This window comes from Cervus elaphus, chromosome 18, assembly GCF_910594005.1.
Source record: "Cervus elaphus chromosome 18, mCerEla1.1, whole genome shotgun sequence".
NCBI classification, from domain to species: Eukaryota; Metazoa; Chordata; class Mammalia; order Artiodactyla; family Cervidae; genus Cervus; species Cervus elaphus.
This window is the reverse complement of record NC_057832.1, coordinates 71,696,307-71,711,759: the sequence shown is the minus strand read 5'-3', so window position 1 is coordinate 71,711,759 and position 15,453 is coordinate 71,696,307. Positions and strand designations below refer to the sequence as shown.

Below are 15,453 nucleotides of genomic sequence, written 5' to 3'. Positions count from 1 at the left end.
CATAATGTGACAACTGCAGTTTAGAGTCTCATAAAATGTTCAAACAGTGTAAAATACTCTCATGTTTCAATGTAAAATGAGCAAATTATCCTCTGGACTTAAAAAAAATTCAAGTTTCAGTGGGGTAACAGTGGCAAAAACTAGTCAGTTTGCCACAAGTTATAAAAGTGACAGTAAGGCAAAGAAGTTTGGAGAACTGCCAACAATCTTTATTTTTCCTTCACTTTAGGATAATTTTGCAGGACACAGAATTCTGTGTTGCTAGACTTTTACTCTAAACACTTTAAATACTTTATTCCATTTTCTTGCCTGAAAAGAAGCTGAATGTAATAACTATGTATAGGGTACTTTGTTAAGCAGCTCCAGTTAAAACTGTAGGCTTCTCTCAGGATTTTTTCTTTGAATTTCTATAATTTTAAAACAGACCTAATTTGGACTTCACTCAATAAGGAGTGGGCAGCAGTTAAGGTTTGTAAACGTAATCAATTATATACTCTAGGAAGACCAGAATCAAATCTAGGTAATCTAGAATCAAACCTTTATATTTAAGGCCTAAACCAATGGGGTTCCAAAAGACTATTGCTTTGAAGAGTGTACAGACTGTGGTTTCCTTTGTTTGGGATGAGGCTTAGGCATCATCCCAAGTTTTTTCAAAAGTACCCAGAGATGATTCTAATAGGCAACTACGGTTGAAGGCAGTCATTGAGCTGTAATTTATGTTGCTACAGTAAGGCTCAAATCGGACAAATATACATATAATCTCAAACAAAATTCTGAAGAAATCACCTGTAACAAACTAAGCTGATCCCATAAAACTACAATCACACCATTCACATCACAAAAGAAAAACAGATTTTGAATATATACAATTTATTTAATAAATTAATGTCATTCAAAATACAGTGCCAGAACATTATGCAGTTGAACATGCTAGTAATGTTTGTCATGAAGCACCTGTGCTCATGTTAGATTGGCGGCGGCCCGCTACTGCTAGTGGTTCCTGGGATTAATGCCAGAGCAGCACTAGTTATCTGCTCTTCTGCACTGCTAGTGCAGAGAATTCCTGAACAGTTCACCTTTCTAATCCTACCCCCCCACACACAACAGGTTAAAAAAAACACACCCTGACAGCTAACAAATATCTATACACAATCACTCTACAGTAATGCTTATTAAATTAAGATGTAATGACCTGGTTAACCCACTCTAAATCTTTAAGATGGAGAAATACAACAGCAGCAGGTAGTTATATGCATGAGCCAATGTTAATGTAATACAGAAAGTGGAGGCATTTACTGATTAAAGCTCCACACAGACCCGCACAATGAGGGACTAGCAATTCTTATTGCAAGCCCAGCAACTTAAGTCCACACCTGGTAAATGACCAGCTGACTGGAAGACCTGTATTCTAGATAGACAAGTATAAGTTAGTGAAAAGAGAGTACATGCACCTAATAGTATATAGTTAGACTGATCCTGCAGTCATACTTTCCCTGTGCAATACCATAAAATGGAAGATCTTCCTCAACTATAGGATTTAGACAACATTTCTATGCCAACATGGACACTAGTGTTAAGTGCAGCTCAGTTAACTACACTGAAAAAAACTATATTCCAGGACTTCAAAACAGAAGCACGGGAATGAAATACATATACTAAAATAACCTCAGCACAATTTGCGATATACCACACTAGGAACAGGAAACTAATAAGTGAACTTCTGGAACTGTACATACACAGGGCTAACAATGTTAGATAATTCAGATTGTTATGCTCTCATGATACACATAAAAGTTTCTCAATTATTGGATAATCTATTTCATTATGGAAGCATATCTTTAAGACTCACTGATATATATTATACTGATGCAAATATTAAGTAGGGCATAAAAATAAAATTTATCAAAGATAGATTTTTTTTATGTATTCATAGTCAGTCCTTTCATAGTCTCTCATTAAGCAAAGAAAATGACAAAGCAAACAGATGAAGCGTGCACTCCCTGAACTCCTGACTATACAGGCGGTAGTGCAACCATCTCTCCATCCATTTCAAACTCCTCTGTTCCATCCGGTGAAAAAAGGTACGTTGGTGGTTTCCATGGAGATTCTTCAAGGCAGGATGGATACAGTTTCCCCACAGTGCATCGAAAATCTCTCCCTAGGTCCCAGAGTACACGTTCAGATATATGTTGCCGCAGAGACCACCGGTCAAGTTCCAGATCGTATTGGTAAGTGACGTATTTAGCTCTCTCATTTAAGTGGGTTTCTCGCATAAACACACACAGAGAATTTGAGATTACAACAGCTCTCACACAGGGATCTGAGTACCTCTTAGCAGGGATGTTGGCTGCCATTTTCCACTCATTTTTATTCACATCATAGACTTCCACAGTTACTGAAGACCCATCTACAGTGCCAGAGGGGAGTCTTATGCCAGAATTGGTAGCAATGTGCAACCCTCCGATATAGAAAATTTTATCACCGAAAGCTGCAGCTGAAGCAAAAGACCTGCTCGTCTGTCTCATGGCCATTTCTACCCATGAATCAGACCTTGGAAAATAACAATACATGAGGTTCAGGGTCATCACATAAATGCAGTCATGAACTACAACTGCTGCACTCCACTGCCAAGCACAAGGCAAAGGGCTTACCATTGTCCATTCATCCTTCTCAGTGTCATATCTTTCTACAGTCCTCCGATTAAGTTCTCCACCCACACTATCTCCTCCGATTGCATAGATATAGCCTTCACAGCAAACCAAAGATGGCTTTACGCGGACAAAGAGCATCGGGGTCTTTGGAAACCAGGTATTTTGCTGTGCATCAAACCAATAAAAGCAATTCACAGTTCTAAAGGCAGTCTGAAGTTTGCTTGTTTTACTGTGATTTGTTTTTGTGTTTTTCAGAGGAACCTGACCACCTGCTATATAGATGTCATTATCAGGTGTTACAACGGTCCCAACCTTATGTAAATCAGCTGGTGGGCTGCATAGCTTGTAAACTTTTTCTGCTTGGGGACTGTAACAGACTGAAGAGTAAAGACTACAAGGATTTTCTGAAGATGCTTCAATGAAAATCATCATCTCCTCTTTAGTCATTCCAAGTCTTGGTTTGAAAAACTTGGGCATGGACTTATACAGACCTTGAACAACAACTGACTTATCATTGGGTGGCAGACCTTGAAACCAAGCTCTCTGTGTTACTTCTGAAAGTGCATCAATTCTGATTTGGCTAAGAACCGAAGACAAATACTGGGATCGTGATTCTGTGTTGTACTCCAGCCACAGCATAGCAGCTTCACGAACTGTCTCCTCCTTTTCTACATTTAAATTGTCACTACTGAGAATGTCTATCAGTAGATCATGTGACAGCTGCATGAAAGCTTCCTGATGATACACAGCCGTGAACTTGTGCTCCACCATCCTTTTAGCACTTTGTTTTAATTCCTCACAGCTGAACAGATCAGCAAAACTCAATAATCGCACACAATTCTCTGCATTTATTTTTTTAATTAAATATTCTCGACAACGTTGTAACACATCTTCTACCTAAAAATGGGGGAAAAACAAGGCTGATAAAGGCAAGCTAAACATTTGTTATGTAACACACAAGTGTATTAATCAGATCCTTATACTGTAGTTTTATTTTTAGGTACACATGTTTGGGCTAAGAGATAGTGTCTTCCAGTAATAAAAAACTAGAAGACTGTGCAGGGGCTTTCCTGGTGGCTCAGAAGGTAAAGAATTCGTCTGCAATGCGGGAGACCTGGGTTCGATCTCTTGGTTGGAGAAAGGAATGGCTACCCACTCCAGTATTCTGGCCTGGAGAATTCCATGGACAGAGGAGCCTGGCAGGCTACAGTTCATGGGGTCACAAAGAGTCGGACACAACTAAGCGACTTTCACTATGTATTGTTTTGCATTTTTCTTCCTGTCTAGTGGCCTACTTAACTGCCCTATTTAGGAGTCAGTAGTATAACATTAGATAGGCTCTTGGGGACTTCCCCAGTGTTTAAGAGTCTGAGCTTCCACTGCAGGGGATGCAGGTTTGATCCCTGGTCAGGGAACTAAAATCCCATATCCCACATGCTGCACAAAAACAAGACCCCCCAATAAACGGCTCTTAAAAACCTAAACAGCCTAAAGGTAAGGAAATTCATGCATAAGTTAAATACTTTTAGGCTTTAAAAAATATGTAACTGAAAAAACCAAGTAAGAACAATGTAAACTGGTATAGGAAATGATTATTGTTGAGAAGTGAGAATCTGGTTTTGTCAACATGTATAAGATATTCATAAAAAGGCAGAAATACACAATGCCTAACGATGGTTATTTGCCTTTCTTACCTGGTGCACTAGGATAACCAATCAAAAGAAAACAGTCAAGTGGAGTTATAAATAATCTACATTTAACAACCATCTTAGCCACTCAAAGTTTCCTAGATTTGTTTTTTCTCAAGACAAAACAGATCTCAGTTGAGTTACAAGTGCTACCTACTATATTTATTCCAGATCACAGTGATTAACTAGAAACAGTTTGTGATAAGAAGTCACGTTGCTTGGATTCAAAACTTGGATAGGCCAGTCAACACTTGTATAATATCAGACAAGTAGCTTTCTTCTCTAAGCCTCAGCTTTCTCCTGCATAAAATGGGGAAATCCTTTAAGTGATTGATTATTTTAGGATTAGATGAGAACCAATATATAGCATCAGTATAGTATCTGGCATATAAAAACATTTCATGCAGTTAATAGTGAAAGCCATGTTGGCAGTCATAAAATGCCCCATCCCAGACTTGCCAGGGCAACCTTAGTCATGGAGGCAGAGTCTGGGTTTGCATTTGGGTAAGCCTATGTCTAAGGGTTTCATTAACATGATTAAAAAAAAAATAAGGAAAGATGTCACTATTTACAGTAACAGTGTTCTGAAACCCATATTTCTTAAAATTCCTCAATTATTTAGCAATTCTAAAAATACCTTCTTTTAGTTCTTGGCTTTTAAAAAAAGTAATGAAATCATTTAAATTATAGAAGGCAGTGCTTAGAGTAGGCATTTCTCCCTTTTAGGTTTGGATTCAGGGTATCAATGTCTTCCATTGTAAAGCACCAGGAAGCTACCATGGGCTTCAGTTTCCCCAGAATTACAGGTACAGTAGGACACTGCACAATTGGGAGGCAGGGAGAAGAGTACAAACTAAAAAGGAGGAAAGCTACTTAAACTGGTGCTCAACCAATATCACTGATGTTTATTCAGCAAGCATTTATCCAGTACCCACTAGATATCATGAACTATGCTACCAAAATTTAACCTTCAGTTTGATGATTCTCCCTTTGGAGAAACTTATTTCTGAAAATACAAAGAATTATTCCAAATAGGAAAGGAAATGAGAAAAATATTTATTTAGTCACATCATACAGCATGTGGGATCTTAGTTTCCCGGCCAGGGATCAAGCCTATATCCCCTGCAGTGGAAGTGTGGATTCTTAACCAATGGACCACCAGAAGTCCTGGAAAATATTTTTATATGCCTCTTAAAATTTAAAAAGAAATGTTGAAGGGTGGGAGTCCCTGCTGGTCCAGTGATAAGACTCTGCTTCCACTGCAGGGAGCACAGGTTCCATCCCTGGTTCAGAAACTAAGATTCCACAAGCCACATGGCATGGCCAAAAATAAATAATAAAAATGTTGAAGGGGAAACAAAGAGTGAGAGAGTGAAATAGCCTATCATATGTAAATATATCATCACTTTTTATTTTAGTTTAATTCTTAATAGCTCAGTGTGTTCTCATGCTATTACAAATATTTGTACGATAACTTAATAATCTTGACATTTTCCATGAAAAGTAATACCATCAAAAATTAGCATATCTAAGCTTTTAGCCAAAACACAAAAGTGTTTAAATTTAGTAACACTGTTAAAAACTTTTTACTTAAGATCTAAATTCTGTGGTATACTAGGCAGAATATGAAACTAATATGAAATTTTCACCTATCTTTTCAGTAAAGTTCCCATCATAAAACTAAGTTTACTAGACGATCAAATTCTATTGTTTTTCTTTTACACCTTTTAAAACGAGAAGAAAAACTTTACATTCTAAAATCTGCAATAAAATTACATAGCTATAAGACATCACTGATGAAACAATGTTTCTTAAGAAAAATAAACCACAGTTAACACATACAAGTGAGAGAAAAAACTGCTTACCTGCAGGAAGCAAGCTGTTTCATAAAGCTGTTCTACAGTGCTGTCATTTATTGCCAAGTTACCCGTGTATGTATAGGTTATTATTATCTGTAAGGTGGCTGAATCCACATTCCTCAGGTGTATGTGTGTCTGTTTGCTTTCACTTAGTCCACTCATGAACATGGCCCTACAGTAAGGGTGGGAGGGGGAAACAAAAGTAGAGCTAAAAAAAAAAACCACCAAAACTAGACCACATAGAATGTTTATTTAGGGTATTTGCTGATGGACAACTTACAGGAAAAACTTTTGAGGGAGGCAACAGAAAAGTATAATCCAGTGCCAAAGCTATACCAAACTATTCCACTATGCCATTCTGAATGATAATATCAAAATTAATTTACTCCTTATAGTCACACAATGGAATTTAGCAATAAAAGGAACTCTTTAATATGTTCACAGGTAAACCTTAAGATCAGTATGGTCAGTGAAAGGCAGATCCAAAAGTCCACATCCTATATGATTCCATTTATATGAAATATCCCCCAAAAGCAAATATACAGAGGCAGAAGGGAGATTAGTAGTTACCTAGGGCCATGGGTAAGAAAGGTGAGTGACTGACTATAAGTGGGCATAAAGTGATGGAAATATTTCAAATTAGATTGTAGAGATGGTTGTACAGCTCTTTAAATATACTGAAATACTTAATTGTATATAAATTAGCTCTCAACAAAGCTGTTAAAATTTCAATTTACTCAAATAATATCCTAAAAATATACAGGACAGTTTCCTAAAAATTTATTACATGCAAGAAAATACGCTGTAAAGGCAATTATGTTATGAAGAATACAAACTAAAATGTCCACATATAGGGGAGAGATGAAAAAAAAAATGCAAACAGTATTACTGTACGTAGAGAAAAGCCTATAGAGATCTGAAGTGTAGCGTCACAACAAACAGCCTGGGCACCTCAAGGACAAGTGAGAAATGCCTTAAAGTGGATGAAGTAGTGAGTCAGGGTACAACAAAAGAACTTTTTTGGGGGGGTACAGCTGAACCTAAGAGGTTCAGGCATTTAGATCACAGAGGCTTTTAAAATGAGACCCAAGAGGGAATTCCCTGGCAGTTCAATGGTTAGGACCCAGTGCTTTCACTGCTTGGGCCTGGGTTCAATCCTGCGTCGGGGGTAAGATCATGCAAGCCCAACAGCAAAGCCAAAACTTTTTACTGAACTTCCCTGTAGATAATGAAGAATGCTGAAGGGTTCTGAGCATGGATTCACTAGCATAATAAAACATATTCTAGAATGAGTACTCTGTACTGACAGATCTCAAGAGCCAAAGGCTGGAGACCAGAAAACTGCTTTCTAGGCTACTGTAAATCTATGTTAGAAGAAAGAACCACCTGACTGAGGATGGCAGAAATGGATACAAAAGCTTTTACAAAAAACCAAACAAGATCAGGTGATTTTCTGAACACTGGCAATAAGAGTAGGAAGCAGACTGTTGTTTTTTAGTTGCTAAGTTGTGTCTGACTCTGCGACCCTGTGGACTGCAGCATGCCAGGCTCCTCCGTCCTCAACTATCTCCCAGAATTTGCTCCAATTCACGTTCATTGAGGGGGTGATGCTATCTAACCATCTCGTTCTTTGCTGCTCCTTTCTTAGACAGGAAAAGAATCAAAGCTAGCTCTTTATTTTCAAGTAAATGAAAAAAAATATTGTTAACCATTGAGAGGAAAATTGTAAGATGGAGGAAAAAAGTTAATCTTGTAAAAAAGGTGAGTTAAATTTTAGATATGTTTAACTGAAGGTGTAGGCAGCTGAGTCAAACAGAAATAATATAATAATCAGTTAAGTATTTAATATTACTGAAACTATGAAGAAGGTCAGGCATTAATGCAACAGACTGTGAATTATTTACAAAATGTCATGTGTTAAAGCCAAGTAAGTTACATGAGAGAGACTAAAAAACTAAAAGAAAAACCCACCTAGATTCCCAATGACCAACCTGAGGTAGAGTTCTATTAGAAGAAAAAGTAAGAATGACAAAAGGTTGAGAAACATTCATCAAAGAAATAAGAACAAGCCAGTCAGTATAATGCTACTCTGGGCAAGAGAAGCAGGGTGTCAAAAACTAGAGTGTCAAGGGTAACAAAGGTAGCAAAAGCAATTAGAAAAGCACTGGTGACTTCTGGTGTAGCTTACAAAGAGCAGTAAGAACAGCAACTAACTTGAGGCAGTTAGGGAATGGAAAAGTGGCAAAAATATCAATCAAAAACTGCCTCCCAAAGAATACAGAATGGCCATAAATAAACCTAATCAAAGTAAAGGAGAACAGGAATTATTCTTGAAAAATATCCAAGATGTAACAAGAAAACTCTAATAAAAACACCTAAGACTACTGGTGTCACTTGTTTCACAAGTCACTTCTCTCACACGGGAGATAACCAAAAGCAACCTGAAAGAGAATTACAAGAGATCTGAGTAAAAATGGAAGATTAGGGGTCATGTGCTTTTTATCTGTTCCAATAAAAAGTAGTTAACTTTGGAAGAGGAAGTAGGGTAAGAGAACAGCTGGACTATACAGATGACACCGACTGGTTATTCCAGGCTATGGTTTCAGATACCAGAATAAAGGACTTCTGTGAAGGATCTATGCTTCCCAAACACGAGACACTAGGGGAAGCTCAGCCAACTTGATCATAAAAATCTGAAACAGGCTTTTTAAAGAAAAGAATAAATACTGAATTGCACAATATTATAGCAGGCTGAATTACCATGGTGAGAGAGGTGCTGAGTAATTTTCAAGTAATCCCTTTCACTTGGGGTCTACTGTATATGTTACTAAGAAGTAGAAACTATTACTTCAGAGGTTCTTGGGATTTTAGAAGTGTTTTTTTATTCTTGGAATGGAACTGGTATACTACAAAAGAAGGTACCTAGTTCAAAGGACAAAATTTCTCATAGTAAATTTCTAATGGTTAAATTGATAGCAACATATGTAAGGATACTGAAAATCTACAAACTTGAAAGCAGAATCCAGTTGAAGAAACCTGGGAAAAGATCAAGTTATTATTGTGGGAATACACAATAATAATTATCTATCCAGTCCTGAGAAAAGATATATATGGGAGGAAAAATTAATATATGTGTTTTGGTCTTGTGGATTATGAAACTGGCCCAGACACAGGATTGTAAACATGGATGGGTTTAATCCCAGACATGGGCAGAACTATTCTTTCTATTATTTCAAATCCCTATTATCTGATGTGCTTTAGGAAATCACATTTAGCAAATGTGATTTGCTTAGAACACCAAAGATGCTAAAGAAGGGAACTAGTGATAAATTAATAACAGCAGCCTTAAAGAGATTGTGTTGCTTTTAAAATTGTGATGCTAATGAAATACTTAAACTTTTTATTTAGTCTTCCAGGAAGCCAATTCCAACCCAATTAGTTAAAAGATAAAGAATAACCTCATGGCTAGAGAATTTAGAGAATAGAGTGTTATCTATACAATAAAAAATAAAGTTAACAAGGAAGAAAAAAAAGGTAAGACACCTAACCTGTAATCGCATGTGTTACCTTCCTTATCAAGATGACAATTAAGTAAATAGAATTTCTGCATAGGTTTAAAAGTTACACAAGACAGCTACTAGGGTAATAACCACAAAAGATTCTATGATTACAAATACCAATCTGAAAATCCACAAGTCATAAAGCTTTCCAATAAAGAATAATCAATTCGTAATTAAAAGCCATTAAAAAGGGAGAATTAATGGACCTAGGTTTGACTGAATCTGTAACTCTGAATTCCTGACACTATCTACTAAGCCAATGGAGATGAAAAAACAAAAACAATCCTGACAATCACAATCATCTGGGAAGCTCTTAAAATATACAAATCCTGAAACTCTAACTCAGACCCAGAGTTAGACCCAGAAGAATCGTTACTTCTGGGTTTGAAATCCAAGAATCTCTATCTGTAGAAACAAGGGAGGATTCCGAGGATCCTCTCTAGGTCCATTAGGTTTTCTAGAATTACTGTTTGCAAATATGTTAAGTTTTCTAAGATAAAAATAATTTCAATGTCTGAAACTATGAAATATCCACAGCTAAACCTGAAAAAATGGCAGGCACAGCAAAGCAACTGACAAGGCAATCTGGGCGTAAGCTTCTATAATCATCGTGAGATGTGTTATACTGAGGAATGTGAAGTTTCTACACCTTCCTCTATGTTAGCCTTGAAAAGTTAAGATTATACCTGTCCTGTCTATAGCTGCCACTAAAAAGCAGCAGAAAGTAACTTTCATTGATGATAGCCACTTAAGCCAGCTAAGATTTGTTGTACAAATATACCAGTGCACATTTAATTCATCTTTATTCACTCTGTCCCTTTCAAATATTAAGTACAAATTCAACCTAAGGGCAGTGACCATAGGAATTTCTATGCCTTAATTCTATTCCTCCCCTGAAATACATAACAAAGGAAAACCTACCTTAAAAAGATGAAAAGTTGTAAAAGATCATAAAAATGTAAAGTTTTATTTATAATTAACAAACAAATCAACTTCTAAATTCTGAGGCACAGAGAACAACATTATCAGTTATTAACTATTTCAATCTGGGAAGGAGTCTGGTAAAGCTAAAAAGATATCACAAATGATAAAAGTAACCAACAGTGAGCAAAAAATTCATTTTTTCAAAGGAAAAAAAGTCCTTAACACATCTAAACACTACCAATTATCTTCTAGAAGTTATTATTAAGTATACGGTAACTCTTAAATTTATAAACAAAGACCATTTTCTAAATTTAACATTTTAAAATCTTATGAGTAAGTGAAAATTACACCATTCATTTTCCTTTCTCTTTCAATGAAAAAAACAGTACTGTATTCTGAACCTTTTTGCTTCCGCATCATTAAACTTAACCTTAATTTCAAATTTCTTTTATTTAATCTTTGTAAAAACTTCCCTTGCCTGTCCCTTATTTACACACACAAGGAGGTGACTGGCAAGCACTTTATCACCCAAATAGAAGAGTTAGGCAAAACATTAAGATATCTAATTTTTTTAAATTTAAATAGTGTTTAAAATAATTTCTATCAAAAGGTTAAAACAAACTAACATTCTGCACTTGAAACTACAAACTAACCAAGATTAAAAGTACTTACCTAAAATAAGAGCTACATGTTGCAAGAACCATCTTATGACAAGGGAATTCAGTGCCCTCAACAATTAACACTATGTCAGTAAACAACTGCTGTTCATAAAACAATTTTAACTGCTCCAACAAGGACACAGCATATTCAGTATTGATCTGCTTCTCCTCTTGAGTGGACATGACTGTATTCCATTAATATCTCCAGGAACAGATTAGAATAAAGTCAGTCTTACTGATGGAAGGTCAAGTGAATGCTTCAGAAATAAAGAAAGGAGAAACTCTGCTTGCTGTTATCTGCAGCATTCAGAACCAAGACTGACACACTCACTAATGAATAGTATCTTGCTATAGGCTTAGAATCACTACTAGGTCATCCTGTGTTAATTAGGTTCTTCAGAGTTTTTCAACACAGTCTGCACACATCTTGCTCAAATTTGCAACTGTTCATCTCAAAAGAGAGTAACACACGAGGTAGATTTTGTGGCAACATCCTATGTTCAGTGGATCCTCTGGAGTAAAAAAAAAAAAAAAAAATCAGTCAGAGTATCTAGGCCAGTACATTTTTAGAATACAATGTTCAAGCAGACTTACATATCAATTACATTTTTTTGAAGTTCAACTTTAGACATTACCATAAAAATAAAACATGAGAAAAGGAACACTTTTAAAAGTTTATTACATTTGTAGTTTTAAGTTATCCTTTTGTCTTCTATAAAAAAATTTAAACATTTTGGAAAGTAAAGAACACATCAATATGCATACATTTATAAAGTTCTTTAAAAACATAATTTTACTGAAAAACAAAAACACACAGTATGATAAAATAGAGAAATGCATTACTACATGAAGACTTCATATTATACAAATATGAATGTTTTCAAAATGTGTAAATTTAAAAATTTTCAGAAGATTCAAATCCAATTTTTAGAAGATTCATCTGGAAGAACTCCCAAAAACTGACAAGATATCTGAGCAAAAGTGAGGCAAGTTTTTCCTCATGACTTATCAAATATTAAAATATACTAACAGCTCTACAATAAAGGCAAGTAAACAAAACCCAAGTAAATAAAAATAAGTAAATATAATACACTCAAGTTAAAAAAAAAAAGGTATTAGATATGATAAAGAAGTCTTCAAATTAGAAGACTGGGTTATTCCAACAAATAACACTGGAACAACTGGATACCCCCAGGAGGAAAAAACAAAACCCAATACCATTCATCAAAAGAAATTTCAACTGCATTAAAGTTTCATTTTAAAATATTACTTGGAAATAAGTATTTATAATGTATGGCAAATGAATTACAAATAAGGAAAAAGTATATAATACAGAGTACTAATAATAGTTAAAAAACTATCACCTGTTTCCTAATTAGATGATTCTTAGTTCCATAATCAGGAAGTCAAGTGCTGTTGACATGAAAATTATTAAACTACTTGACCATCATCTAGAACTACTACTACTTTTTCTCACAAAAATATCATCCAACTCTCAAAGAGGTCACATTGTACTTTGGGCCAAGCTATACTATTACTTAAACTGCTAACCTGATGTAGACTGTCAAATTTCCAGCCAAGTAAAGTATAAGGAAGTAACTAAAACAGGTGCAAAGCCAGAGACTGGGTCATTTAAGGTAATGACTTTGCTCTTCCAGATCTGAAAGTTACCCTATAAATCTAAGTTTACTGCATAACCTTTAAGGCTAATAATACCTAAAATCACTGGCTATTTTCATATATTAATAATGCAGCAAGGCCCAGTTTTGTTAGTGAGGGTGTTGGGAATGAGCATTTTTACACAGGAGTGTAAGTGATACATACCTCCAAGCCCTTAATCAAAACTCTTAAAGCCAGCTATGTTCTGGAATTTAGGATTTCTCATATCTTACAAAGGTAATGTGGTACATATATCATGTACTACAAGCAGTCTGGGACAGAACTCCATAACTGAACATCCTATTTTCACTGAGGGAAATATGAATAGTATGAAAAATAATGCTATACAGAGTCCCATTATTTCAGATCAAGTTTTACAAGAACAAATTTTTTTAAACTTGATTTTAAGAGCTTTTTGAACTTCAGAATTGCAAAGGAAGTATTACAGAACACATAATATTTGGCACTGTAAATGCTTAATATCTCCATCTTTCAATTCTGCCTGTAAAAATTTATCTGACAGAAATGTATATATTGATAGACTAAAAGTCCTAACTCCAGCTGCAGGACCCCAATTGTCCCCATCCATGTTTAAACCAGGTGACAGGAGCTGCTGGCCAGGGCCAGGATGAATTTAGATGACACTCTACATTCCAGAATTCCTTGCAGAGGAGCTGTACAGGTTCACTCTGGTTATTTCTCCAAAACTTCATACTCTCTTAACCTGATTTTTTTGCAGTTCCTTTTTTGAGCCCCATTTATGTATGTCTCCATTTTATTAGATTTGATTTCTTTTTATCATATGCATGATACTGTATTAAAACAATACTAGTCTGCTTTTAGAAAATTACACAGTGAGCCAACTTTATACAATCTTATTGTCACTGCCTTATATACCCCCATTTCCACCCTTCCTTTGAAATCTAGGGTACATTGTCTTCCTAACAATTTTTATTTAAGATATCTCAACATTAAAATAGGCAGCAAAAGTCATTCAGACATTATATAAATTTAATAATTTACACAGGTCAGTATCTAGTACAATTCAAAATAAAATTAAGTGTTGCTTTTCTGGGAACATAAGAGTTCAAAATGTATTAACTGAAAATGTAAAAAATGGCAAAGTTTAAAATGGCCAACCAATAACCTTCAAAAGGCCCTTAAAATCAATATACTACATGCTCTGAAACATTTCACAAAGTCTGAACTATACTACTTAATAACCAAAGATTGGACACATTTCACAAATTTCCCCTTAATTCCCAGGTATCAATGAAATTGTTTACTTAATTTTCGATCATGAATTAATGGCTACTTAAATTTAACTCCACAAGTGTTTTCTGAGTATTTACTAAGTGCTGGTCATTGTATTCTAAGTACTCAGACTGAGAGTTGCCAACCATGAGAGCGCCAAGACACCAAGTGCATTTACTCTTACTACAGCCAAAACATGTCTATCCATTAAAAAGAGTGTCTTTATTCTAGACAAATTCAAATCTAGAGGCAGGCAAAAGAATAAAATCTAGCTGTCATGATCTTTCACTTCTAAACTTTTGATAGGGAAGCAGTACAAGAAACCTTATTCTTTATCATAAGGACAACTGTAGCACAAGTGAAATGAGCAGAGGCGGCAGCTGGCATTCGTCCCACCGCTAACAGCGGTTCACACTGCAGAGGAAAGAAACATTTACTGAAGGCTTATTTAAACCTCCTTAATTTTGTTAACATATGCAATGACTATTAATTAAGAAACTCAAAAACTTTCAAAAGGTATACTACTTTCTTTTCTCATCATAAAGACAAAATATTTTAGGATTTGTAAGCATAGTTTTTGTCTCAAATGCTAAGTCTGCTGCAGTCTGAAAACAGCAAAAGTCAACATATAAACGAACGGACATGATTGTTTCAACAAAATGTTCTTTACAGAAACAGACTACAGGCTAAATGTACCAATCTCTGTTTTAGGTTGCTTCTTGATCAAATATTAAGAATCTTTTTAAAAGGTGGTAACAAAAATGCACAACTCAAGATATTCTTCCCAGAAGAATGTTTCCCCTTCAAGACATAAAAACAAGGGAAAAGCACAAACCTTAAATGCTTGAAAGTTGAATTAAATATAATTCTTAATCTAACCTGTCTATATTCCACCTTTCAACTCAAATATTCTAACATCTCTTACCTAGTCACACAACCACTTTCCCTACTTACTACAGGCTCAGTCAACTTTTGAAACACTTAAAAAAAATCCAGTGTGAGTATCCTTTATTTGGGTTAGAAAAAAAGGACTTTTCTAAAGATAATCTGCTGAAAGAAACCCACAATGAGAAAAAAAAACCACACTATTTTAGAGTCAAAAACACTTGAATTTCTTTCTTTTTTAAAAAAATCAACTCATCATTTCTGGAGAAGGAAATGACAACCCACTTCAGTATTCTTGCCTGGAGAATCCCAGG

General features: G+C 35.4%; 2 protein-coding genes across 2 annotated transcripts in view; both read right to left on the bottom strand.

Moving 5' to 3' along the window:
- Window positions 1-853: 853 nt before the first annotated feature.
- KBTBD2 (kelch repeat and BTB domain containing 2) lies at window positions 854-11,857 on the bottom strand. The gene is made up of 3 exons (XM_043873335.1): window positions 11,355-11,857; window positions 6,205-6,370; window positions 854-3,548 (listed from the first exon to the last, which is right to left on the bottom strand). The coding sequence occupies exons 1-3, from the start codon at window positions 11,522-11,524 to the stop codon at window positions 2,013-2,015; spliced, it is 1,872 nt and encodes a 623-aa protein (XP_043729270.1). The 5' UTR covers window positions 11,525-11,857; the 3' UTR covers window positions 854-2,012.
- Window positions 11,729-15,453, bottom strand: part of LOC122673864 (translation initiation factor IF-2-like) — a 19,105-nt gene continuing 15,380 nt past the window's right edge. Inside the window, exon 4 of the mRNA XM_043871787.1 lies at window positions 11,729-11,862. Coding sequence (XP_043727722.1) covers window positions 11,748-11,862 — 115 coding nt within the window. The 3' untranslated portion in view covers window positions 11,729-11,747. The remainder of the gene's footprint in view (window positions 11,863-15,453) is intronic.

What these genes read in the sequence shown, in the direction of transcription:
- KBTBD2 (XM_043873335.1), bottom strand. Translation starts at nt 11,524, where the DNA reads ATGTCCACTCAAGAGGAGAAGCAGATCAATACTGAATATGCTGTGTCC. An exon ending in ACATGTAGCTCTTATTTTAG is followed by an intron (nt 6,371 to 11,354) that starts GTAAGTACTTTT and finishes CCCTTACTGTAG; the next exon opens with GGCCATGTTCATGAGTGGAC. An exon ending in AAACAGCTTGCTTCCTGCAG is followed by an intron (nt 3,549 to 6,204) that starts GTAAGCAGTTTT and finishes CCCCATTTTTAG; the next exon opens with GTAGAAGATGTGTTACAACG.